This window comes from Sander vitreus, chromosome 21, assembly GCF_031162955.1.
Source record: "Sander vitreus isolate 19-12246 chromosome 21, sanVit1, whole genome shotgun sequence".
NCBI classification, from domain to species: Eukaryota; Metazoa; Chordata; class Actinopteri; order Perciformes; family Percidae; genus Sander; species Sander vitreus.
Genome location: NC_135875.1, coordinates 8029475 through 8054900, shown reverse-complemented (window position 1 = coordinate 8054900; position 25426 = coordinate 8029475). Strand labels below are relative to the sequence as shown.

Below are 25426 nucleotides of genomic sequence, written 5' to 3'. Positions count from 1 at the left end.
GGGAGTGGCTTAACGGCCATCTCTCTCTCTCTCTCTCTCTCTCTCTCTCTCTCTCTCTCTCTCTCTCTCTCTCTCTCTCTCCCCCCCGTTTTGTTTCATTAAAAAGATCGTACTAGCTATTTGGTATGAGTTAACTGTTTTTTCTTGTTGTAGTTTATCCACGCCAGACATTGTTGCTATGATTCCCGGGTCGTTGTACAACTTTTAACAATTTGATTGCCGTGGCCCTACTTGTTGCGAAAAAAATGCTTTTTATAGCGTACAGACAGATAGTCTTTCCCGTTATTAGGGTAAATTGTCGAGTTTTTAGCCTTCCCCACAGAGGGTAATATAGTTTTTGCTTGTAGTGTGTATGCAACAGACAGACTCGTCCTTTCTCTGCACTGCAGTCAGCGCCACTCGCACATTTGGCGTAGGACGGTCACGTTACAAAGTGGGTCGGCACTAGCTGCTGCTGGAGAGAGGACTGGGAGGACTGCGCAAAAACCACGGCCCGGATTTGTGCCTGCCTTACGTCATGGGGAGCCTCAGACCTCTTTGACAGGATCCAACAACGAGAAGCACCGGGGATGTGTAATCAAAATCCAGCGGGCCGGGGGATGTCGACGAGCTCACGGCTGATTTGTGCCACATACTCGCCCTTAAAGTAAAAACAGACACGGATATTTCGCTTTGATTGTGCCATTGCGGCGCACCATGCGACCGCCTCTCCGCTATTAAAGGGACTACAACGGCTGATTTCTACCTCAAAAACGAGCTGTTGACCGAGGAGGGCTAAGCACCCGGAGAACTAATCCGCAGAACGGTCACATTCACGGCGGGGTTTGGACCTGACAGAAATGGACAGGGCAGCCCGAACTGGATTAAATGATAGGGAATAAAAGAGACGCCGCGAACAAAGCGAACCTAAAGTGTTATGCTCGTTAATCCGTGTGGTCTTTATTTGACTGGAAATGGGAGCTTTAACAAGCAGACAGAACATAGGCGTGGAAGAAGTGGACATTCCGTCCAGTTCGGTGTACCGTTATCCACCGAAATCCGGTAAGTCACAGAACAACAGGTCCGACTGGGGGCGGGTAACTGTTACATTATTTTGTACTTTAAACGCATCCATCACCATCAAAATCCTCACCATTTTACCTTTTAGCTGCAGGGCATTTGGGCCTTAAACCTGGAGTAGCCTACGTTACCTGTGGAGAGAGCGGAGGACCAATGCCTGATTTTTCTGAGCTTTTTTCAACCTTATTTCCCCCTTAACATGTTTAAATTGTATCTTGCCTTTACTTCATGTTTATCTATTAGGCTACATGTTATCATGTCATCTAATGTATTTCTGTCACTGCAGCATATTTACCCGTCCTTCGTATACCCCTTATAGCCTACAAGTTAACCTTATATTTTCATCTATTTGCAGTGTCGGATACATAACTGGAATTGGCTCTAGTCTCGATGCCTCTGGGCATCGATAGCCTGGGAGCTAGACTTGTGTTGATGGCATCATACCTGCCTCAGTTTGTCTGTAAAATAAATAATGATGGATCCCAAGAGGATGAAAATGAAAAGACCAACATCACCATTAGCAGTAGAGACGTTCATCCATGGAAGTTGTGTTCAGTGTAAATTACGTTTTTTAGTTGAAAAAAGGACTGTAACCAATGTTTTTTTCCCCCCCATTATCCCTTCATTTGTAGATTTTCTTTTCAATATAAAATGACAAAATAGTGAATAATGTCATTCACAATTTCCCAGAGCCGAGGTCGACGTCTTCAAAGTGCTTTAAAAGAGTCCCAAAGCCAAAAGCATTAGATTTATAATGATTTAAACAGAGAATAGCAGAACATCTTCATTTTAGAAGATGGAATTAGACGTTTGGCATTTTTACTTTATAAATTATCGATTTCGTCTTTGTTATTTTCTTAATTCAAATGGAAAATCATTTTCCAGGACCCATGTGACCTCTTTGCTTTAGAGGACAACTATTACATAGCATTTTCAGGATTATACTTGCATTTTCTGTTTGTACTAGAACATGTTTACATGTTAAAAAAAACACTTTATTGTGACAATTTATGTGACATTTTCTGATTGCAGCACTGTGTTCAGCTTCCCATCAGGGTTTAGCAGTAATCCAATATTACTGTATTCAAATTGAATTGTGAAGAAATTGTTATTCCTTTTCAATTCTATCGTAAACAAAGACATAAAGTAAATTAAAATCTTTCACATAATGAAACCTGGAAGCAAATCAGGAAAAATAAGTAGTTTTACCCAACTTGCCTCTCCCACCTGCTGTAAATAATAATAATAAGGTGATGAGAGGGAGAGCATCGTCATTGTGGCTTTTTTTTAGTTCATGATTTGTCGTGTTTATGGATTTTTTTTCTAGTCTGAATGGCTTTAATGTCAGAGCATCCAAACCCTGCCTCCTCTCCTGCATTAAGAAGTGTGAAAGATGCCAGACTAGAAGTCCTCCGAGCAGATGCACGACTTGCCTGTCCAGCATGTATTTAAAGACTCTGTACCACTATTACAGTCTTATGATATTAGCTCACCCTGTGATTAAAATGCAGAACGTCTATTTAGTTTTGTTGTCATCAACCCAAAGTCTCGGTAAACAGGTGGACAAGCTGCAGTACACCCAATAACAGCCCAGCTTCAGTCAGAATGCCCTAGATTATTTTCAGGGCATTGTTTGTCTCCTGCCCCTTGTACTAACTTGATGATTTGAGGATGTAAAGCTTGAGTAGTTTGAGCTTATCTGGTTATGTCTATGGATAGTGCTGCCAGCCAAATGGTTCAAATATTTAAAGGAAATGTTAATGTGAAGTGTCAGGTGGGTACAATTTGCAACTAGCAAAAGAGTGACAGCAAAACAAAATCTGTATTTTTGTCTATTATTGGGCCCTAAAATAGTTATTTTCCTCATATCGATAAGTCTTTGAAGCTAAAGATACTAACTTAACAAGGTTTCTTGCAATGCATGAGGTTTTGAATTTCCAATTCTCAAAACCAAGATTATTAACTTGATTTAAATAATCTATAAATGAGAACTTTTGACCGACTATTAAAATAAAAAAACGTATGCTTGAGAATTGAAAGCACAGAATTATTCCCCACTAGCACAGCCATGCTGTGCTCACCAAGTTTTGTCTTTTTGTCATTAATATGTTTTTTCAGATGTGATGTATTTTGAGTTGTGTTTAAAAGTGAGCCTCTCTGTGCAGGGAGTTACTTCGCCAGCCATTTCATCATGGGTGGAGAGAAGTTTGACTCCACCCATCCGGAGGGTTACCTGTTTGGGGAGAACACAGACCTTAACTTCCTGGGGACCAGACCTGTGGCAGTAGGTGTTCTCACACACTCACAGCTGTAGTAAATGTTAAAAACTCAAACAATCTCACCAGAAGTACGACTCATGACATATCTTCTTCCTCTGTGGATGGAGTTGTCAAAGAATTGTAGATGATATATGCTGAGCATTTTAAAGACAACTTCACACACATGTTGGCCTAAAAGTTGAGATTGAGAGTTTTTTCTTTTCAGTCTCATAATTTGAATGAAGATTAGAAAATAATAGATATAAAGAGGGGGAAAAATAAAGAAAGGATCTCGGACTGCAACTAATGAGTATTTTCATTATCGAATGCCAGAAAATATTTAAAAAAACATCAGACAGCCCAGCATGATGTCTTTGAAATTGCTTGTTTTATTAAACCAACAGTCCACAACCAAAGATATTCAATTTGCAATTACAAAAACGGACAAAAGCAGTCAATCCTCACATTTGAGAAGAAAAAACTGCTCATTTTTGGCTTGACAGATTACTTGGTTGTCAAAATAATTCTATGTTAATCAACTAACTGATTAATCAACTAAAAGCGGCAGCCGTCTCTTCGTCAATAAACAGCAGCTGATACATTTCAGCAGTCGTGAATCCGGCAGTGGCAATTAACAAGCTGTCACTAATTGACATTTATTTCAACGTCTCATCCTGTCAAACTAATTAAAAGTGAAATGACAGTCTGCCCTTGTACAGAGAGGCTGATAAGCTGCGGTTGCTCCGGAGGGTTCGTTCAACCTAACTAACGAGAGCTGCAGATCAAAAAGGGCTCAAGTCCGGAGAGGAAAGAGAATTTGTCACAGACTAAAAGGCTTGGAGTGAAGCTGATATGGAGAAACTGCTCCATCACTGTGTGTGCTAATCTCAGTCGCACTGCTGTTTCTGTCTAGACTGGGGCTAGAATTAGGAGTGCAGTTTTTCTCCCGATTATGTGGGTGTTTATAATCCTCCTGTGGGCACAGGATGCAGCTGGTGATTTTTTTCTTTTCTTGTATGTGTGTCCGAAGCTTTACCAATATTATATAATTTTTGGTTGTTTTCTAAGCAGATGGTGCTGTGGAATCATAAAACAAACCACAGTTGTTGTGTTCTCTCCTGCACCACTCTACAAATATGATAATGGGTGGGGCTATATTTAGGGGTTTTCATTTATTTATGCATGAAGCACATTGATTTACAAAATGGATTTTTAGCCATGCTAGAGGCAATGATGGTCCATCAGTCCACCAATTCAGTCTGGACTGAAATACAGTATGTCAACAACTATTGGATGGATTGCCATGGAAGTTTGTACAGACCTTTCTGGTCCCCAGAGGACGAACCCTACTGAATTTGGAGATCCTCTGACTTTTCTTGCAGTGCCACGATGAGGCGAAAGGCGAGGTGAAATGTTTTGGCAAATTTTGGATGAATTGCCATGGAAGTTTGTACAGACATTCATTGTAATAACTTTAAAGATTGCTTACCTGTATTTGAAAAGGAAAACAGTCTAAGCTTTTCATTTTAGTCTGAGTATGTGTGAGGAAATGCAGACTTTTCCTCGGATGTTTCATTATTTTTACAAGACCCACAGTGTTGCCTGTGAGTTTCCCAATGAATGGTTCTTTTCAGCATCTGTTACTCCCTCTGTGTTTGTTTGTGTAGTTTACAGGCGTGACTCCCGCTGAGGCCAGATGTGTAATAGTACTGAATATGGTACCATTCACAGCCCCCCCCCCACACACACACACACACAGATGGACAGATGAGGGCTTGTAGTGTGTTTCTCGGCATGTTTCTCCTCCAGTGATCCTCAAACCACCTCAGCTCCCCTCTTATGCTCAGTCAGCAACTTTAGGCTTCAGACACACAACAAAAGAGACCCACAGATTGGGTCAAGGTAAAAGGTTATGTGTGGATTTTACCGCAGGGTTTTTAATGTTGTTTCTTTATCGCTAAAGATTGGGTTGGTCATAAGAGAAAATAGTGAAAAAAGAAGGTATTTCACATCCATCTGTGAATTAATGCTGTCAAAAGTCTCCTGATGTGGTAAACTTCACCCATCTGGTCCTTGAAATAAAGACTGTTGGACCTTGGACTGGTTTGCACTCCTGTGGTCCCTGTGTGTGCAGAAATGTGCCCAAACACTGTCTGAAGTGTCAGACTTGTCCCTGGAAAGACACAATTTGAGCAGATTTTTTGCTCTGGCTCAGCACTTGTCAGCACAGATCTCGCTGGTGCTGACCAACTGAAACACTTGTGTTAAGGTTAAACCAGGAGCAGCCACGGTCATTGTTTAACCCTGAATTCCCTGTGGTAAAGAGGAATGTCGGGGTGGTTTGAGGGAAGATGAATGCTACTACTCTTCAGTCTCATAATATGTATTTTACATCTATAATTTGTTTTCTTTTTGTTTTCAGTTCCCGTATGCAGCCCCTCCACCTCAGGAACCAGTAAAGACTTTACGAAGCCTTATAAACATCCGTAAGGACACACTGCGGCTCGTACGGTACGCACCTCTAGCCACCTAAACATATACGTAACCCCTCATTACACCACTTAGCTATTTTTAGACAACAGGCTACAACAGCTAATTTAAGAGAGAGTGTCATATCATGCATGTTTTTTCTTGCAATTCAAACTTGGCATACTTGGGGAACAAAAAACATAGTATAACAATGTAACATCCAATTAAAAAATTCAAGGCAACCATAAAAGTACAAAATGTTTCTTAATACATCACAGACAATTACATACACAAAGAAATAATGCTACAAACAAACAAAAATATGAAACATGATTCAATAAGTGTGCATGTTAATTATTGACTTCAAACAATAAATTGTCCATCTTTCGCAGATAATTTCTGTATGATTATTGAGGCTTAAAGCACTTTATCATTGGATTTCATGCATGTTTTATGAATGCTCTCCCTGACTCATACACTAGTAAATGGATTTTGGATCCTTCTCAGATTTCTGTTCTCTGCATGAAAAACTTTCTCCCTCGTCCTTATCTCCTCTTCTCTCACCCGTAGGTGCAGTGAGGACCTGAAACTGCCGGGTGACGAGGTGGCGGGGAAGAACAGGGCCTGCTACAACGTAGAGTTCACCTTCGACGCTGACACACAGGTGGCCATAACCATCTACTACCAGGCTATAGAGGAGTTTCACAATGGAGTGCCAGTGTAAGTGGAAACATGTTTCTTGGTGAACAAATAACATTGGATGCTTGTGAAGAAAGATTAGCTAAAATCCAATAACCAATCACTTTGGTCAATATCTATATTTTTAATTTTACTGATCACAATGTATCTAGTTTCACTCAGTAGAATTTGCCTTTTTTAAGTTTTTAAATTGTAGCTTTATTAATGCACCTGCTGATTTATTGCTAAACACTAAACCGTCTGCAATCACTCAAGACAAACACAAATTACTTCCACTCAAAAAGTTGAAATTGTGTACCATTTATTTTGGCATAATTTTTAATATTTTTGCACGTGCAATTTGTCAACAGCAGCTGCATCCTTAAACACTTCCTTGTAAAATACTCACTGTCACACTGTTTCCTCAAGAAACATCTGTTTCCAGGTGTTGGGGAGTACTTCTGCTTATGTACTTCTTGATAGCGATAAGGTGATCATATATTTTTGTGCATTGACTGTATCTACGTGTTTCCGGTAGCTACCTGCCCCAGGACAGCTCTCTGCAGTCTGAGACGGTGCACTTCAAGAGGGGAGTGTGCCAGCAGTTCTGTCTGCCCTCACACACCGTAAACCTCAGCGAGTGGGCTGACGAGGAGGTAGGCAGCTCGTGTCTGTCGGCTGAATACCGAAACACACGTCTGTATGAGGCTGTGCTTTGAAACCTGATTTATGCACAGGGGCAGATATAAATCTACTTTGTTTCTCTCCACAGCTGCTGTTTGATATGGACAAAGAGGTTTTCCCCATGGTGGTGCAGGCCGTTGTAGATGAGGGGGACGGTGAGTTGCTGTGTGTTTATCATGCTGATGGTCTGATGTAAAAGTAGAGCTGCAGAAGTTTAAGCAAAGACTTGTCCATTGTTTTTATTCTTCGCAGAACATTTGGGCCACTCTCACATACTGCTGGCTACATTTGAAAAGGTAAGAAAGCCACTCTTTGTCAGAGAAACTGTGGCAGGCTGAGGCACGAGATGTTTGCAGGAATTTGCTGTTCTACAGACATTGCCAGATATCTCAGATAGAGCCAAAACAGCGCCAGGACATTTTTTCAGTAGCTATTTTGATATTGGTTAATAGTTTACTTTGCCAGCTAAAATGCCAATCATTTGCAGCTTCTAATATGAGGGCCTTTTTTTCTTTTCTTTTCTTTTTTATGACTGTAAATTGTATATCTTTTTTTGGGTTTTGTATAACTGATATTAGTGTAAAGACAAATACTGCTCTGTGGTGATAAAACAATTCCTAGCTTGTAAATCTTGATTAACGAATTCTCTCTTGAGTTTGAAACATTACATTTAGGTAATTTTGGCACATTGGCACCATTTAAAATATGCTGAATTAGCTATTAGCAGTAAGGTTTGAAATGTACCCCCGGATGTACACACAACTATCACTAGATCACTTTATACCGAAGAAAACTTTAAAACGTTATGATTCTCAGGCAAGTTCTGGAGTCATAAGCAGATTTATGGACTCTGTTCTAGGCTAACCTGATACTAGATTAATAATTAAAAATGTTGGTGTAGTCAAACATCTTTATTTCTGGGTGCTCATTAACAAGGCCTCCAATCTCTCATTTCTTTAAGGATGCTGTAGCAGAGGCAAAACTGCTCTCTGACCTCAAACACGAATATGTAGAAACATCAGAAGTCCTCTACACAGCATTACAGTTCAGTCGAGTGTCGTTCAAATATAAATGATGCAAAAGAATAAAAAATAAAAAGGCTTCCAGAATGAGTTTTTGAATGAATTAGACAAAGTAATAATCAACTGTTGTTTCCTTTGGCAGCACATGGACATGAGCTACTGTGTGAAGCCTCTGAAGCAGAAACAAGTGGTGAATGCACCTGCTTTTCTTTCTCTCTCTTTCTTCCTCCTCTTGTGCAATATTTATTATGTTTTTGAAAGAAAAAGATACACCAAAGCTTTATTTCCCTCTTGAACATTACGCCTGAACACATGAGACCCGCTGCCTTCATTCTTCACTGTGTTCCTTTTCTCAGGTGGATGGGGTGAGTTATCTACTGCAGGAGATCTACGGGATAGAGAACAAATACAACAGCCAAGAATCAAAGGTAAATATCAGATGGCATGAGAGGTTTTTCCTCTCTGACTGCATCAGAAGTGACATGGCAGTGTAGTAAAATAAATCCGTTTGTCTGTCTGTAGCTCGACTGGATGAATTAAAAAATCTTTTTTATTCCTAATATTCAAATGTTTTTTTTTCTTGGATCTCCAGCTTGCTGACGATGAGATCAGTGACAACAGTGCTGAGTGTGTGGTGTGTTTGTCAGATGTGCGAGACACACTCATCCTGCCGTGCAGACACCTGTGTCTCTGCAACGCCTGCGCAGACACTCTGCGCTACCAGGCCAACTGCTGCCCCATCTGCAGACTGCGTGAGTTCCCACCAACATGAGTTTTCCAGCAGTGAAAAAGTGGTTTCCACTGCTGAAAAAAAGAGTGTTAGAAAATAATGAAAGCTGCCTCTTAAGTACTCCCTACACTGTTAATGCTCCGTTTAACATTTATGTTTTACTACAACAGAAAAAGTACAATATTTCGAGCACAAATTGGTACAGCGGAATCACATGAGACTTGGTGGGTGTCCTTAAAAAGGATGATTTAATCTGCAGGCTGGTTAACATGGTTGCCCAGCAGGAATCACAGTTACTGTTTTCTAGACTTGACACCTGGACCTGAAGAAAGATGTACCTGTGTTTTGCACACTGAGAGTGATTTGTAGGCGCTAAACAGTCAAATTGCGTTATTTTTATTTCCTCTATTTAAGGAAACGCACTAATGTTTTGCGCCATTACAAATTGTGAGTTTGGTATTTTTAGGCGTTCCTGTACAGAGGCACAAAATATGTGAAATTCATCTGGGAAACACACAGAGTGGGAGAGACTATAGCAGACAGAAACATTGAGTGAGACAGAGTGTAAAAAGAGAAAGACGCAAATTTAAAGACACATCACAAAGTTACTTTAGCAGAGCGGTCTGTTCAGCACGACAACACAAGACAAAAAACAGCAATGCAGCAGTTATTTTTTGCCTTTCTGCTTCCTGCAGTCGGCTCCTGCTTATTGTACCTGACTTTTCATGGCTTTTAGCAGCTCCAGTCAACGACTCATTCAATCTCTTTTTTTTCTCTTTTTGCTGTTGTTTGAGATGATACGATCAGGCTGTATAATATTTCCTCACATATGGCCTTCGTCTTACGGGATGAATACAAACGCTTGCAGTTCCAAAAGTGGCCTCTCTTCAACCAATATTCAGCAGAAACATTCAGCAGCAGGAAACACTTTCTTTCTTTCAGCCTGGCATCGTATCTCATTTAATAGCACTAATTTATATATGTAGTCTAAGAAAATGGCTTTTACAGATCTCCTGCATTTTAAAATCATCAATTTTTGGTAGTTTGTTGTGGCCTCAAAATACTTCTGTGTAGATGTCATTATCATTGCAATTATTATTAGATATACAAATTATTTAAATACATTTAATTGTCATCTTGTTTTTGTTTTTTGTTTTTTTTTAGCATTCAGAGCTCTGCTGCAGATCCGAGCCATGAGGAAGAAACTCAGTCCTCTGTCACCTACCAGCTTTAACCCCGTCATCACTTCACAGACCTCTGACTCGGAGGAACACTCGGTGAGACAGAGCAGACACTTACTGGGTAAATATAAAATAATCAGTAAACTCACTAGTGTCCTCTCCTGGTTTGCAGGCGTCTGAGCACATCCCTCCAGGCTATGAGGTGGTGTCTCTGCTGGAGGCGTTGAACGGCCCCCTCAACTCCTCCGTGGTGAATCCTCCTCCTCTCCACTCGGGTCCCAGCCACGTCTCGGGAACGCTGCCCCCATACAGCAGTGAGCCTCACCCGGCACTGGCCCGCTCCCTCTCCCCTCTAGACCACTCCAACTCTAGTCAGGGACTCAAACTCAAAAAGAGTGGTTCAAAGTGAGTATTAGTGACAGTTAACGTTTGTTTGTTTTCTGTTTGGAATAGCAGATTATTTTAATATCAATGTACTGTTGTCTGTCCTTCTGTCAGAGTCAAATGTGTCATTGAAGATTAATTTATTTCTACTTTTGAGTTTATTTATTTCTACCAAAAAATACCCCGGTCTTTGAAAAGGTACAGATTGGTTCAAACTTTTGATGTTTTCTGCTGCAAGACTCCACAAGTTTACAGTCATTTTGGTACATTTCCTTGATGAGTATGCATAACATAAAAGTAGGAGAGTGAAAATGGGGAGAAAATGCGAAACAGCTGCTGATTATGTGATATAGTTCTTCACAATTATAAAAAAAAAAAAAACTTTGGGTATGGACGGCTATGTTTTCATATCCATTGATCATTTTATAAGACCATATTCCAGTTTTTTTTCTAATACTGATTTTTTTCACATTAAAACAAAAATCTAAATACATGATACATTCATTGTTTGTTTTTTAATAAAAAAAATAAAAATACCCCTCATTATCACCACATCCTGTTAAGACCATCTGTCTGTGATGTTATAGTACAGGGCCATGTACATCAAACCTACTCCTGTTTTATCTGAAGATCGTCCATTATGTTGTTTATTTTAGGTCACTTTCCCAGAATTCCTCTGTGCTTCCTGAGGAGGAGGATGAGAAGTCTTGCAGTGAATCGGAGGCCTGTCGCCATAAACTCGCCATGGACCAGCAGGTAGGGGTGTGTGTGTGTGTGTGTGTGTGTGTGTGTGTGTGTGTGTGTGTGTGACCGAGATGAAGAGAAAATACATTGTTTGTTGTATTGTTTATCTCAGTGTCAGAAATCTCCAAAGGCTGTGGAGCTCGATGGTGTTTTAAGCCCCCAACGTCGACTTCAAGGCACCTAACCATAACCCTAAAGGCCGTTTTCTGGTCGTGCGTAGAATCGACGGCGTACCCCCGCATACCCCTCTGCGTCTAAGCCTTAGCCTGACGTGCACCTCTCGAAAAATTTAACTACACGTCGCGGCGACACAAGTCGCTCGGCCGTGGCTTGGTATGGTTGCATTTCCCCTGACTCATTTCCTGGTTCTCCTTCTCCATAAACAACATGAAATCAAGGAGGGTTAACATTTCCTGCTATATATCCCACAGCAGTCAGGAAAGCACAGGGGACTCTAGAGTCGGTACTCACTCCAAAGCTAATTGCCGTCACTCTGTCACCCACTCCTCACACACACACACACACACACACACACACACACACACACACACGCCAGCTCGACACACACACCAGTGCACAAGTATAAACATCAGGCCACTTATGTAGGCTACGGCGAAAGCTCTGCGTGGAGCCTCCGCAGAACTGTAAAACAGGCTTAACCCTAACCATTGCTTAATCCAAGTGCCTTCCTGGCAGCGCTGCCTGGAAGACGACGTTGGGGGCTTAAAACACCAAACACCGTCTGTGGAAGTGTACACAAATGTTTGTGTGAGCTCCTCTCTTACCGCTGTTCACTGCTCTTGTTGTTTTACAGAGCCGAGTGACTCCAGACAGCGAGAACCTGACTCTCTCCTCGTCAGGAGCCATCGACCAGTCGTCCTGCACGGGAACCCCGCTCTCCTCCACCATCACCTCCCCTGAAGGTACCCACACGTTTGCCTTTCTATACATAGCTAATTCTAACCTAGTCTTAACCCTCAAACAGTCCCTTCAAGTAGTGAGGACTGGCCAAAATGTCCTAACAATGCGGAAATGTCCTCACAAACATAGCAATGAAAGCCACACAATCAGAACCAAACCTAAACTGACAAACAGAAAAATTCAGAGTAGCAGTGAAAACATTGAATGTAGTGAAATCAATTTAATTTCCTTTGTTTATTTCTCCATGCTTTATATTATACTGTAGTAGATGCTCATAATGTATTTAAGCCTCATTCAGACACACATCTTATGACATAAATGTGATTTTACACGTCGGTCCCATGCCTTCACTTTTACGTAAAAGCCTCAACAGCAATCTCACTTGGTCGGACCTAATAACGTATCCATATCACTTTCAACATGGCACAACAACAACAAGTCTGAATTTAATGCTGCCAAATTACCATAAAGGCTGCAGCAGTACAAGGTAAAACATGCACAGAGAAATGTAATTGTTGTATTGTAAATGTAATGTTTTTCACTCCAACATCACTGTAATACATGTATCACTCAATCTCTTATGCACGAAGAACAAACACAAAATCTGTTTAATAAACCATGAAAAACTATGAATGAGCCATTTTTAAGTAACTGGGGCAGAAGAGGTTAAAAAAAAGAACCTCCAGGTGCATTTTAACATGAATAAATCATAAGCTTGTACCACCTCAGCGTTTTACATTCGTGCCACTGGATCTGATTTTATGGGAAATCTGCTGGAGCTTTTCAGCACAAAACCGGAAGAGAGGACTGTTATTCCAGCTGGAATGAAAGACTCAATGAACTTCTTACTTCAAACATGTTTAACCTCTTCTACAAAGCAAATCCTCGTGTTGCCAGGGTTCGATCTTGCGTTGCTGACAGAGAGGTCTGGAATAAATGGAATCAACAAAAAAATAATTGGGAAACTCATTTTCTTTAGAAATAGTCAGTCAGCTATGAGATTGAAAGTGACCACCTTTCTTTCTTTAAGAGTTAGATGAGAAGATGGATGCCACACTCATGTTTGTGCATTAAATACTGACCTGGAGTTAGGAGATGATTAGCTTAGCATAAAGACTGGAAACGGGGAAACGGGAAAAGTAAAACAAAAAATACACCTACCAGCACCTGAAACTCACTAATTAACACAACGTATCTTGGTTGTTTAAATTGTACATACACAGGTCAAAAATGACAATTTGCAAGCTGCCAACTTTTTCTTGACGATCAACATTTTATTCATGCACCTAATACTTGCCAGTGAAGGTTGCTGGATACAGTCGTGAGCACAGGTTTCTGTTTAGGTCAAATGTTATCAAACCTGGCAACCTTAAGTTGTTTCTTTTACATTTCTGTTTATTTGTAGATCAATTCAACAAGATACAGCATGTTAATTAGTGAGCTTTAGAGGTGCTCGTAGACATATTTTGCACTTCAGGCTAGCTTTATGCTAAGCGATGCTAATCAACCAACAGGCTCTAGCTCCGTACTTACTGCACAGACATGGGAGTGTTATCGATCTTTTCATCTAATTCCCTAAAAGAAAGTGAATACGCCCATTTCCCAAAATGTAGAACTATTCCTTTAATGTGACGACAAAACATTGAAAATAGCAATAAAACATTTCTTCTTGGCCCACTATTCAGAAAGGACATAATAATCTGCTGTATATGTTTTCTGCTGTTGATAATTCTATGAGAGTAGGGATCACTTTTAAAAAAAATAAAAAATGAAATGGTGGAAATCTCAACCGGCAACCAGAGAAAAATAAAAAGTCCTTTGAGACATAGCCCAACCGTGATGTGTGTCTCCGTCTGTCTGTCAGACCCAGTGAGCAGCAGCCTGGTCCAGTCAGTGATGTCCATGGCCTCGTCCCACTCCCAGCACTCCCACATCAGCACTGACACCATGTCCTCCATGTCAGGGTCCTACCTGGCCGGGGTCGAAGGCGAGCCCGGGGATGACGAGGGTGGAGACGCTGAGGGCGAGGAGAACCAGGACGCCCCCATGGAGAGCCGAGGGCCATCGCAGCAGCACGGGGTGAGGAATCCAGGGGTGGAGGGATGAAGGAGAAATTGGCTGCAAGATCCTAACATATATTCTAAACATGTTGTCTCCTCATTGGACTGCCTCCCTTTGTATCTTTTCTTTCATTCAGGAGTTTTCCCAGGAGCCAAAGGAACAAAACTACTCAGTGGCTGTAGAGGAGCAGGACTCAGAGGTGAGTTATACACTGATGGGTCATTTCATGTTTTTATCTAAATTTGATAAAGTTTGACGAAGCATTTTTTTCTGTTTTCCCCAGGGAAACGATGTCACTGAAGAGGACTGCTCCTCCCCGTCTAATGGGAAAGGTAACTATGGTGACCATCCCTCACCTATCACCCCTGACCTCTCACCTCCCTTTGCATTTTGTTGCTCTCAGGCCATGTTAAAAAAGAAACACACATTTTCATAAAAACTGTACATTATGCACTGAGTGGTCGATCAAATGTATTGTTGCTGTCAGTAAATCTTTTTGAATCATGGCTGAGGATTGACAACCCTTTTAACTTAAAGCCTATGTCAGATATCGTTCTCTAGATGGGGCAGTCCTTTTCAAAATGCACGTAATGTTGGCTGAAACCACCACAGCATGCGGTGTCTGAACTGGAGTGAATGGCTTCTCATACAGTAGGTGTGCACCAGAACCTTGGTCTAAGATTTAAGATGTATGTATTAGGACAATGCACATTAATCAACATTTCTGTAAATGTGCCATTTGGCTAATTTTCAACTGCAGTCCTAGTTACCTAGCATGCATGTCTCTATGACATGAAGGTTGAGCTCATAAGATCAATACCATCAATACCATACCCATTGCCACTGATTGTCCCACTGTAGTTTTCTTCTGTTGTCACAAAACTGGACTGGATTTGGCAAAAAGTGGCTCCTCAAATCTGATTAATTGTTTTCTGCAACAACAGGCAGCTGTTTTCAGTGAAAAAGCTCTAAAACCCACTGTACACTAGCTGCTCAGCAGCAAATGGCAGACTGACACAGTTGGATACTGAGTTGGAGCTAAAGAGACAGATAGTTCCCTCAGGAGTTAGTAGAGACTAAAAACAGAGCTAAAGGAGAGTGAATATTAGACTTACATTCACCAGAACCAAGACTCCAAATGAATGATTGTGTTGATCTGTAACTGCTGGATGTGTAAATAAGCAACTGTTTGCAAACAAGTTTGCGGTATCAACTTAAAAAGTGACGATACATTGTATTCCCAACTTGTTTCCGCTGCCCCCAAGTGGCCCAAAAATCGGTTATTGCATGTTGATCAGCAAAAGTGATGAGTAAAATGACTCTTTTCTTTCTTTACTCAGCACAGCTCTGTCACAGGTGCCTTTTAAACAACTTCACGTGTAAAACATAAAAAAGAGACTATTGGAGGCATTTACTGACCATCAACAGACTCCTGGATGTAGGCTAATGTTAGTAAGCCGGCCAATAACACACGTACAAACGTAACTATAATAATAAAAGAGACCAAACTGAAATCCACCCTGCATTCATAAGAGGATCCATCCCTGAATTATTACACAGCTGACAGATCAGACAGTGAAACGTCTGTTTGAGTGACCTTTATTTATGCAGTATGCTTCCCCTATTTTGAAATCTGTTTCCTTATTGCCGAAGCTAATGACCGGTAATCAAGCAATTGGCAACCAATAACGACTGATTCCTATCGATTGGAGCATCCTTTCAACAGGAAATGAACACATACAGACATCCTGTATTGTTAAGATGAGGTTCTGCTGCACACCAGGCTACTAGCTTGCATTTGCATGATTTGCACCTCTATATACAGTAAATGTTTGTGTGTACATGTGTATGTGTGCTTGTGGATTTATTATGTGTATGAGGTATATCATTTGTGTATTTCATGTGTTTGTGCTCCAAAAATTCTCTGCGCACCGTTTGCTTTTTTTTGCTGCTGCATCATAAGTGTGTGTGTGTGTGTGTGTGTGTGTGTGTGTTAAGGCTTGAAGTGAAAACAACATGGTCACCTATATTAAACAACAGTTGGAAACTTGTAGGTGAATTAGTTTCTCTGTGGGTTCTGTGTGTGTGTGACACCTGGGGCCAGACTGAAACAATCCACCGGTGTACCTGTGAGTTACCGAATGACCTTTCAGTTCTTTAGGAGATGAGCGGACCTGTGCTGCCTGACAGACTGTGAATGTGCACATGCACTGTAGGATGTATGTTTGCATCTGCACCAGCGCTGCCAGACAGCTTCTGTATGTGCCCTGCCTGTATCTCTGTGCTGAGCTGCCAATCATCCAGTCATCCTCTTCCTTATTAGCACACACACACACACACACACACACACACACACACACACACACACACACACACACACACACACACACACACACACACGCGCACGCATGCTTGCTTGCTGCAGACATGAGGCACTTGCACATATTAAACATGTCAGTATCTGTTATCTGGCCATGCTGGAAAAGGCAGAAAAATGCTAATCCACTCAGTTTATACTCATTTGTCTGTCACTCCAGTGTGTATCAGCAAACACAGTATTAGAAGAATATGAGTACAGAGTGGCAGCTTTCAAACAAAATGACAGATCATTTTAAATTATACAAAAACATGAAATATATCCTAAAATATCTGTTTATGCTTTATTAATTATTTCCACTTACTGAACTGTCTTGTCTGACTAGTTTTGTGGACATTCAAAGCTAAATTTAAGTGCAGTGAATCGAAGTGAGATAAACTGATAATATTAATTATTTTACAACAAAAGAGGACAATGTGGATAAAAACCTTGATATATGATATATGTTATTACAATTATGGTATCTGTGTACTATACTGTAATGATACAACACAATTTATGGAAAATCAATTAAGAAACAGTATTTTGTGGATAAGATAGAAGCTGTCCAAATGATGAAATACATGCCAAAGCAAAGTTAATTCATCATACTGATGCAAAGATCATCAGATACAAATCGAATATTGCCATAAAACAGCTCTGCTCATTGATTTGTAACATTACCCACAAAAGACGGCAACATTTTTTAATGATTTTTATCGTCACATGTAGAGGCCTTTTAAAATAAGAAATATACAAACTTTACTCGTTTAGTATTTTGTCGTAACAAAGTTACAAAGTTGCTTAACAACTGTGGCTGCCTTCGATATATTTGATCATCACAGTGGTTGTCAAATATGTCCTGTCATGCTGCCTTTTTGTAGCCCCCTCAGAACGTAATTAACCAATAAATGAATGTACAACTGAAAAAAGACTGAAAAGATTCAGATCTCTCCTGCTATATTAATAGAAAGTAGAGAGCAAGATGAGCATTGATTGTTTTTCTTGTCTTCTCTGTTAACACTGTGCATTTTGTACATACTCGTTCTGTCTAATCAAATCTTACAAGCAAGACTTGCAAGTGTCAGATTGCACTTGTTGGATTATTATTCCTTCATGAGATTCTTCCAACTTTACAAGCTCACCCTGGTCATGTGTGCCCCTTCAGTGGGAGAGCCCCTCGATTATAAGAAAGTCTGCTTAAGGTACTGAGGATCAGAGCGAATGAGCTGATTTTGGTGTCACCAACACTGGGTTCTTTAAATCTCACGTCTTAGTCAGATACATGGTGGTAAAATGCAGCAATATTCTATCCTTTATTATTTTATTAATGTCGTTCCAGCATGGCCAACCTCACCCCTCCACCTCTGACAACCTCGCCCCCTCCCTCCCTCACCCTGCCTGTCCCACTCCCCCCGCTGTGCCTGGCTGCTCTTGTTTGACCTTTGCCCTCGCTTGCAGGTGGGCGGAGCAGGTGTCCAGAGTTGGCCAATAACAATCAGGGCGTCGCCCTCTGTGACACGCCCTCTTTGGGGTTGGATAATGAGCAGGCTTCCGACAGCCGATTCGCCGGTGAGTGGCAACCTCTCGAACATGGACCGATGAGAGAGGGGGGGAAGAGATACAGGACGGGAGGAAAAGTGAGGAAGATGAGAGGGGTAACAGAGAGAGTGCATGAGTCAGAAGACTTAAGGATTTCTGACATATTAGCTTCCTTTGCAAACATGCTAATGCAAATGAAAACTAGACAGAAACAAGTCAAACTAATTTGATGTTATATTTACTCGCAGTTAGTGAACAGAGAGGGGCTTTTGTAGCATCTTTGCCCAGCATGAAGATCTGGAGCCTTCCTTCTTCTCTTCATCCTTACCCTTTGGTGTTGTGGTGCGTCATTGCTTTTTCAGTACCGGTTAGCTGTGCACTCTCTCCCTCCTCTCGCTCTTTCAGCTGAAGCCCGTGTGTGTGTGTGTGTGTGTGTGTGTGAGTGCATGTTATCGTGGGTCTAGCAAGCGCTTTCTTCATGCTGTGTTTTCTGTTTGTGTAAGTGTGTTAGAGAGAGTCTGAGAGTCTGGTCCATCCCAGAGTTTAAAGTTCATGTTCAGTGTCTGCCAGCTCCGAGCCCCTTTGCCAAACATCTGCAACCCGTTCTTACACCCCGTTCTTTCCCTCCTCCCGTCCTCTCCTAATTCTCTTCCTTGCTTCATAACACTCGCTGGGTTGCTGTGGCGAGAGCTAAAGGTGTCAATTTTGTTCTTGATTTACAATATTTTTTTTGGTTGTTAAATTAACAGTTGAGTCATTTTGGGTTCAAACCGGCTTTACAGTCTTTAGCTCTGCATCCTTCTCGTAGCTCTCAGCCACTAAAACCCTGATTTGCCTTCATCCCCTTGACCCTAACATCACCCCTTTGGTCTTTTATGGTGGATGGTGTGACATATTTTATCTTTCTGTGTCGTAAAAGTGTTCTGTTATCTCTCTGTTTCTCTTGTTTTTTTTCCCGTCATTCTTCACATCTTCTGCTGTCTTTTCCTGGACATTTTCCTTTCTACTTCTCTCTCTTCTCCTTTGTCTCTCTCTTCCTTCTTTTTCCTTCTTTCGGATGGACAGATGAGGAGTCGTGCCCAGTGCACATTGAGGACTAGGTATGGAGTTATGACCAGATAGTAGATCAGACACCAGGGTTATATATATTGCCATTTTCTTGCAGCTTAACAATCACCCTCTTTTGTTAATTACATTAATTCAGTTTTGAATTAAGATCCCCCGAAAAATAGTTTAATTCACTAATCAAATATCTTTAAAATGTGATGCATTTTTGACTTTTTTTTTCTCCATATGTTTTTCAGAGGAGCAAAGATTAATCAATTAATCGATTAGTTGTCAACTAAATTAACTATTTTGATAATTGATTAATCAGGTTGAGGCATTTTTTGTAAAAAAAGAAAAGAAATTTCTCTGATTCCAGCTTCTTAAATGTGAATAATTTCTAGTTTCTTCTCTCCGCTGTGGCAGTAAACTGAATATCTTTGAGTTGTGGATTTTTCACCATGTTTTGACATTTTATAGATCAAACAACTAATCGATTAATCGAGAAAATAATCGACGGATTGATCGACTATGAAAATAATCGTTCGTTGCAGCCCTAATGTTTTCATACTTTCAAGTTGCACAGTAATAGTTGAGTGGAAGTAGCTTTAATTGCGGATGTTATTCATTATTCATACTCTCCGAGGTCAAGATCTAAAACGATCAATAATTGATTTTATTCCCTGGCTGATACGGTATTTACCGACTATGTTGGTTGGGGAGCCCTTGAGTTGCTGAAGTGGGCCTTATTACAGCCCAGGAGGACTGCAGTGTAATGCATGGGTGCAATCATCTAGGCTCAAAATTACAACAATATAGAATAATATGTTTATTCAATAAACAAGACATTAAATTACAACAAAGTATTGTGCAGTTCAAGAAAAGTAGAGTATCATTTCCATTGCAAGGAAGTGTCTTATTAAGGCACAGCCATACGTACAGTAAAGCCAGGATCAGACACCAAGCCATTTATGTCTTTTGAAATGGCAATTATGTCGTATTAGGTGATCTCTCCGCTTTAAATTCCCACTGTGACTTGGTGAGAGACATGTCAGACTACATGTTAAAAACATTGCAGCTCAGAACCTGCACAAGGTGATTGGGCAGGAGGCTAGAGACCAACGTCGGGAATCATACACGGTGGCGTCAAAGTGCCATGGAACACATCTTGGACATGAGTCAAGCTTCCATCCAAACTTAGTGCCATTTCCAGTAAAAACACAAAAGAAAATGTGAAGTAATGCACGTTTCTATCCACTACTGTCATGCGCATCGAGATGAAGCAGTTGGTGGCGCTAATTCTGTAGTCAGTGCCATTCAACCGTTGTAAAAGAAGAGGGAGCAACAAGACCTCGTAATTAAAAGAACGACCATGTTGAAAACGTGATGCAAATGTTTGTTTAATGTATTACTTTGAAGGAGGTTACATTCTCCTAATTGCTCCACACAGATCTGATGTTTTCATCTCTTCAGTGGACGTTAGGCTTCATGTACGTCATGATTGTTTTACTACTGCACTTTGTTGTTTTGTTTTTATTAACACACATCTTTTCCACCTCAGCCAAGCATAAATACTTGCAGTATAGCAACTTTTTTTTCAAATTTCCAGCGTTTCCACTTGGGTTTTTTAATCCACAAATTGAAAATGCGCATGAAAACAAGTGGATGGAAACACACTTATTGTTATGTTGTAATTATTAAACACACTCAGACGAAAGAAGATAAAATGACAAATTACATCCAGTAGAGTGTGTGGCCCATGTAGGCCGAGTCCTTTGCAGCTGCAGGGTTCGAGTCCGACCTTTGGTGACCCTTTGCTGCGTGTCACCTCCCCCCCCCCCCCCCCCCCCTTTCCTGTCTATCCACTGCCAATATCTAATAAAGTAAAAAAGCCCCCTAAACATAATAATAATAATAACTTTAAAAAAATAGACAAATTGCTTAGTAGGAAATGAGTGGGATAGTAGTTTGCTATCTCGGAGCTATGTCTTGGTGTTGGGACATGAATCTACACCGGTGAATGTACAACTATGTCGTTAAAAGGGTTGGGGAAATTTCCTCTGATTTTGCAACATATCTCTCTCTCTCTCTCTCTCTCTCTCTCTCTCTCTCTCTCTGTCTCTCTCTCTCTCTCTCTGTCTTCTTCTTCTTCTTTTCTTCAGGTCTGATGTATCTCGGGGGCTACAGGCCTGTTTTAGAGCACCACCCCCACCACACCTCCACCAGCAACATCAACCTGGAGGAGCAGGGGGCTGAGAACAGGGACGGCCAGAGTCCCAAACATCCCCGCCGCGGACCACTCATTGTGTAACACACTCAAACAAACTTACACACAAAAACACTCAGACTTCTCCGTCCAGAGTCAGCTTTTCTTACCCTGCCATAGTGCTGCATCACTGGATACTGTCCTCACTGAGCAGGGAAACCCCCCCATCCCCCCTCCATTCGTTTGAGCACTTCCTGGATTAATTGTTGTGAGGAGGGAAGAGGAAGAGAAGGGCATCCCATGTCTGTCGTCTGTGCACTTTTATCCCACAGGAGTTTCTTTGTTTTTTTTGTCTGTGACTTAACTTGTTGTGGGATTGATTAGCCTACTGTTACATTATTATTTATTACCTGTAGGTCTAACCAATGAGAGCTGTGTATTGTGACACTATCTCTAGAAAAATACATGCTGCTCGTCTTCTTCCCTCTCCTCTATTACCAGCCAAACAGTCAGGGGCTACTGTGATCGGCAATCTGATTTATTACTAATGTACTTCTTCTTCTCTCTTATAAACTGTATGTTGAACAAGTGTTTGGACAATATTCAAAAGTCGGCTCACACCGGACTACCTTACCTTAGCGAACTAAAACGCGCTGACTCCTCTCCGGATCAGGGAGCACCCGTCTCAACTTCGCATGCAGCTTTAGACCTCTGCTGACGTTTTCCTCTCATTCCCGCCACGATTTCCAAACAACCTTTGCTGAATGTGAATACAGAAGCTGTCGGACTTGTAAGGCGGCTGACGAGCCAAGAAATGGCGGCCAAAATGAACAGAAATGGACTGAAAACGAAAAAGAAAGACTTGTCACACAGAATGTAGGACAATGAACGTGGATCTTTTAGAAGGGGAATGTACGTGACATTTAAATCGTCATCTAAACTGGAATTAAACATGAACTTTGAACCCTAAACTGGTTCTCCACACACACACACACACACACACACCCACACACACACACACACACACACACACACACACCATCCTCTCCTTCTGCAGCACCATCTTAGCATGTCAGTATTATCGTATTTGCAACTGGAAACCAACAAGTACCACCAAGCAATAAAGATGCCGAAGCTGCGTCTCCTCTTCTCCTGCAGGAGGATGGTCATGTGCAGTTCAAACAAAAACTGTGTTTGCACTGGCCTGTTACATTCAAATTCAGACATTTCAGTGTGTTTGTTTATTTTGTTAATTTTTAATTTTTAATTTTGCCATTGTAAAGGGATTTTTTTGTGAGGAAAAACATGAATTTGAAAACCTTAACGTGAGATTTAGGCCACACTGTGGTTAGCTGGCATTTTGTTCATATTATTATCATCCCCAACGAGCCCTTTTCTCCTCGTTTGTGAAGCTTTAGTTGTTTTGGTTTTGTATAACTTTAATGTATAGCTCACACGTTGTTGATGTTCTCCTTTACCGTGTTTTAAGTTGTTGCAAAACACTGTGCCGTTTACTAGAATGTGGATGAAAATATGTGAAAATTGGTAAAGCTTTACACACATGCGTACTCACATAAAGAATAACTGAAAAGGGACAATATCAACATTTAATGCACTATTAGCTGTTTCCTAGACGACACACTTTGCGGTGCATGAGGCGATAGTAGAGTAAGCATGTTAGTCTAGGTCAGCCTACTCCCTCCTGTAGAATACTTGATTATGGATCATTGCACACATATAAAGCCGGACCACATCCTTCTGAAGTGTTATATCGGTTGCTGGCTCCCTATTCACTTGACCCGAACTGTTATGGTCAAGAGGACGACACTAATATATCCAAGCTGCAAACAGTCATGAGATCCCAGTCCGAATGTGTAGATGAAGCCATTCTCTGGCACCAGTCACAGTATGATATCAAAGGAATGGGTCCCAAATCTGCAAGACCCCCCCCCCCCCCCCCCCTCCACTTTTCTAAAATCTAGGAGTAAAAAATGTCAAAGAAAACAGACAATAAAGTTTTTGCAACTAAATGGTCACGGAGTGATTTCCTGATGATTTTAAATGGGAAAGATTCATTAATCAGTGCAGGATTATGTTTTGGGTCATGTCCCTGAACATGAAACGCTGCTCTGAGATGTTTCCTAACATGGTCAAGTAGGGAATTATGTCTAAAATAAGGCCTGTCAAATCTGACTCCAATTTATTAATTCCCGCGCCTTCTTACATCGGACTTAACACAAGAATAAATTGAAAAGTTTACTGAAGTCCATCATTTTAAGTTTACAAAACACCATAGACCTTTTTCACAGCAGACATGTTGACATGTCATGGTAGGAAAAGCACAGGTGTATTCAAAACCATTAATGATGGCTGCATTCCACTTAGGAGAGGCCCTGGTGTTGTGCATGCTGACTCACTGAAATAGCTTAGCCTACTGGGACACTTGATGGAATTGAGCCATCGTTAAGGTTGTCAATTTCAGCTGTGCTTTTCCTACTATGACAAGTCAAAATGTCTGCTGTGAAAAAGGTCCATTGTGGTTTCACAAAATGACACTAAGTTTCCCTAACCGCAGACCGATGTATATGGAGTTCAATCATCAAAGTCTATGTCAGATTGTGAACCCCCTAACCATTTTTCCGAATCTTTCATATCTTGCTTGGAGGTGTCTCTCCTCCTCTCTCCTTCCTGTCTCCCGGGCAGATGTTCCAGCTCTTGACACACACACGAGGGCCAATCCCCTCCGTTCCACTTCATCGTATGGTACAGTAATGCATTCACTCACATACCTGGACTTATATGGTACTCAAAACTTAAGCTAACTTTTCTTTGTGTCCTGAGTCTTATACACACTCAGATTCCTGAACTTATAAGGTAATCAAAGCTTGAGCTACAGGGGGATACAACTATAATACTGAAAATAACACATCTAGAATATAGAAATATTTCTACATTCACCTTCACTGAAACTGTCCTCGCTGCTTCATACTGTAATTTTTCAAACTGCCCTGCAGCATTTTCCCACCACAGAGCTCTAATAGTATTTTTGCCTCTTTGAAAAATAACTTTGCAGGGCACAAAATCACCACCTTTCTCACAGAATTACGTCTGCTTAGCATAGGCATTACTGAAATATAGTTTTTCATTAATATACATACATACTGACTCTGTAGTTTCTTTCAGCTCATTGTTTGGTTTTACAGCTGAAACTTTATTGTTTTGGTTTACTCTCACTTCTCTCATCAGCGTGGTTGTGATCAGCTAAAAGCAGCTGTACACTACATGCTCTTTTAGAGTACACACTTTTAGTACTTCTTTAGAGTACAGAATGGAGTTCAGTTGACAGAAAGTAAATCAATTATATTTTTTTATAACCAGTAATCTTTTGTCATTAATCAAAACATTGACTAAACTTTGACTGGGTTTTAGTATCTTCAGATTTTGAACTGTTATCGGACAAAAGGAGTAATTAATGAGAACGGAAATAATCATTAGTTGTTCATAAACTCCAGTGTAAGCACAGAAGTCCATTAAAATACAAAATCATTATTTTCAGAATTAAAATGACATTAGCAAAGTCACAGTCGTCCAAAAAGAGATTTTTTTTTTTACATAAATAATAAATCAGCTTTAATGCTCGACTGCCCGCAGTGAGCCTGGCAACGGGATGTCAACAAGAATGAGTGAGTTTAAATGGCGTTAATGTTCATAATGGCATTACCACTTAATCTCACTGACTTTCTACAGTAATGCTTGGCTATATTTTGATTGATCATTATTCCCTGTTATTTATTATGTTGTAATTGTAGGCTCTGTGTGTTTTTTTGTTGTCTGTTTTGAGTTTGTTGTTGTTTGGCTATTTGTTTCTGATGTTTGTATGTCTGCAATGTTTTTTGTTGTATCTCAAAAACGAGATGGTACATCTCAAGGGGTTATCCTAATAAAAGAATTTCAAGAATTTCATATTTTCTGATGACGTTGCGCTTTAATTAGATTTTCCCTTATTCAATTCAATTCAATTTTATTTATAGTATAAAATCATAACAAGAGTTATCTCCAGACACTTTACAGATTAGGTCTAGACCAC

At 40.7% G+C, this 25426-nt stretch overlaps 1 protein-coding gene across 7 annotated transcripts; it reads left to right on the top strand.

Annotated features, from left to right (window-relative positions):
* The first annotated feature begins 61 nt into the window (after positions 1 to 61).
* Positions 62 to 25302, top strand: rnf157 (ring finger protein 157). 7 transcript variants are annotated; one of them, XM_078278986.1, is made up of 20 exons: positions 65 to 1041; positions 3225 to 3343; positions 5740 to 5828; positions 6357 to 6506; positions 7003 to 7120; positions 7237 to 7303; positions 7401 to 7444; positions 8313 to 8360; positions 8527 to 8598; positions 8763 to 8922; positions 10065 to 10177; positions 10254 to 10486; positions 11122 to 11221; positions 12024 to 12132; positions 13995 to 14209; positions 14328 to 14390; positions 14475 to 14523; positions 18009 to 18119; positions 19155 to 19189; positions 21296 to 21376. In XM_078278986.1, the coding sequence occupies exons 1-19, from the start codon at positions 954 to 956 to the stop codon at positions 19187 to 19189; spliced, it is 1983 nt and encodes a 660-aa protein (XP_078135112.1). In that variant the 5' UTR covers positions 65 to 953; the 3' UTR covers positions 21296 to 21376. The 7 variants fall into 7 exon arrangements, with proteins under 7 accessions (XP_078135109.1, XP_078135112.1, XP_078135113.1 ...); XM_078278983.1 differs by lacking the exon at positions 19155 to 19189 and having other exon boundaries at positions 62 to 1041; positions 18009 to 18187; positions 21296 to 21382; XM_078278987.1 differs by lacking the exon at positions 18009 to 18119 and having other exon boundaries at positions 21296 to 21377.
* Positions 25303 to 25426: the final 124 nt, after the last annotated feature.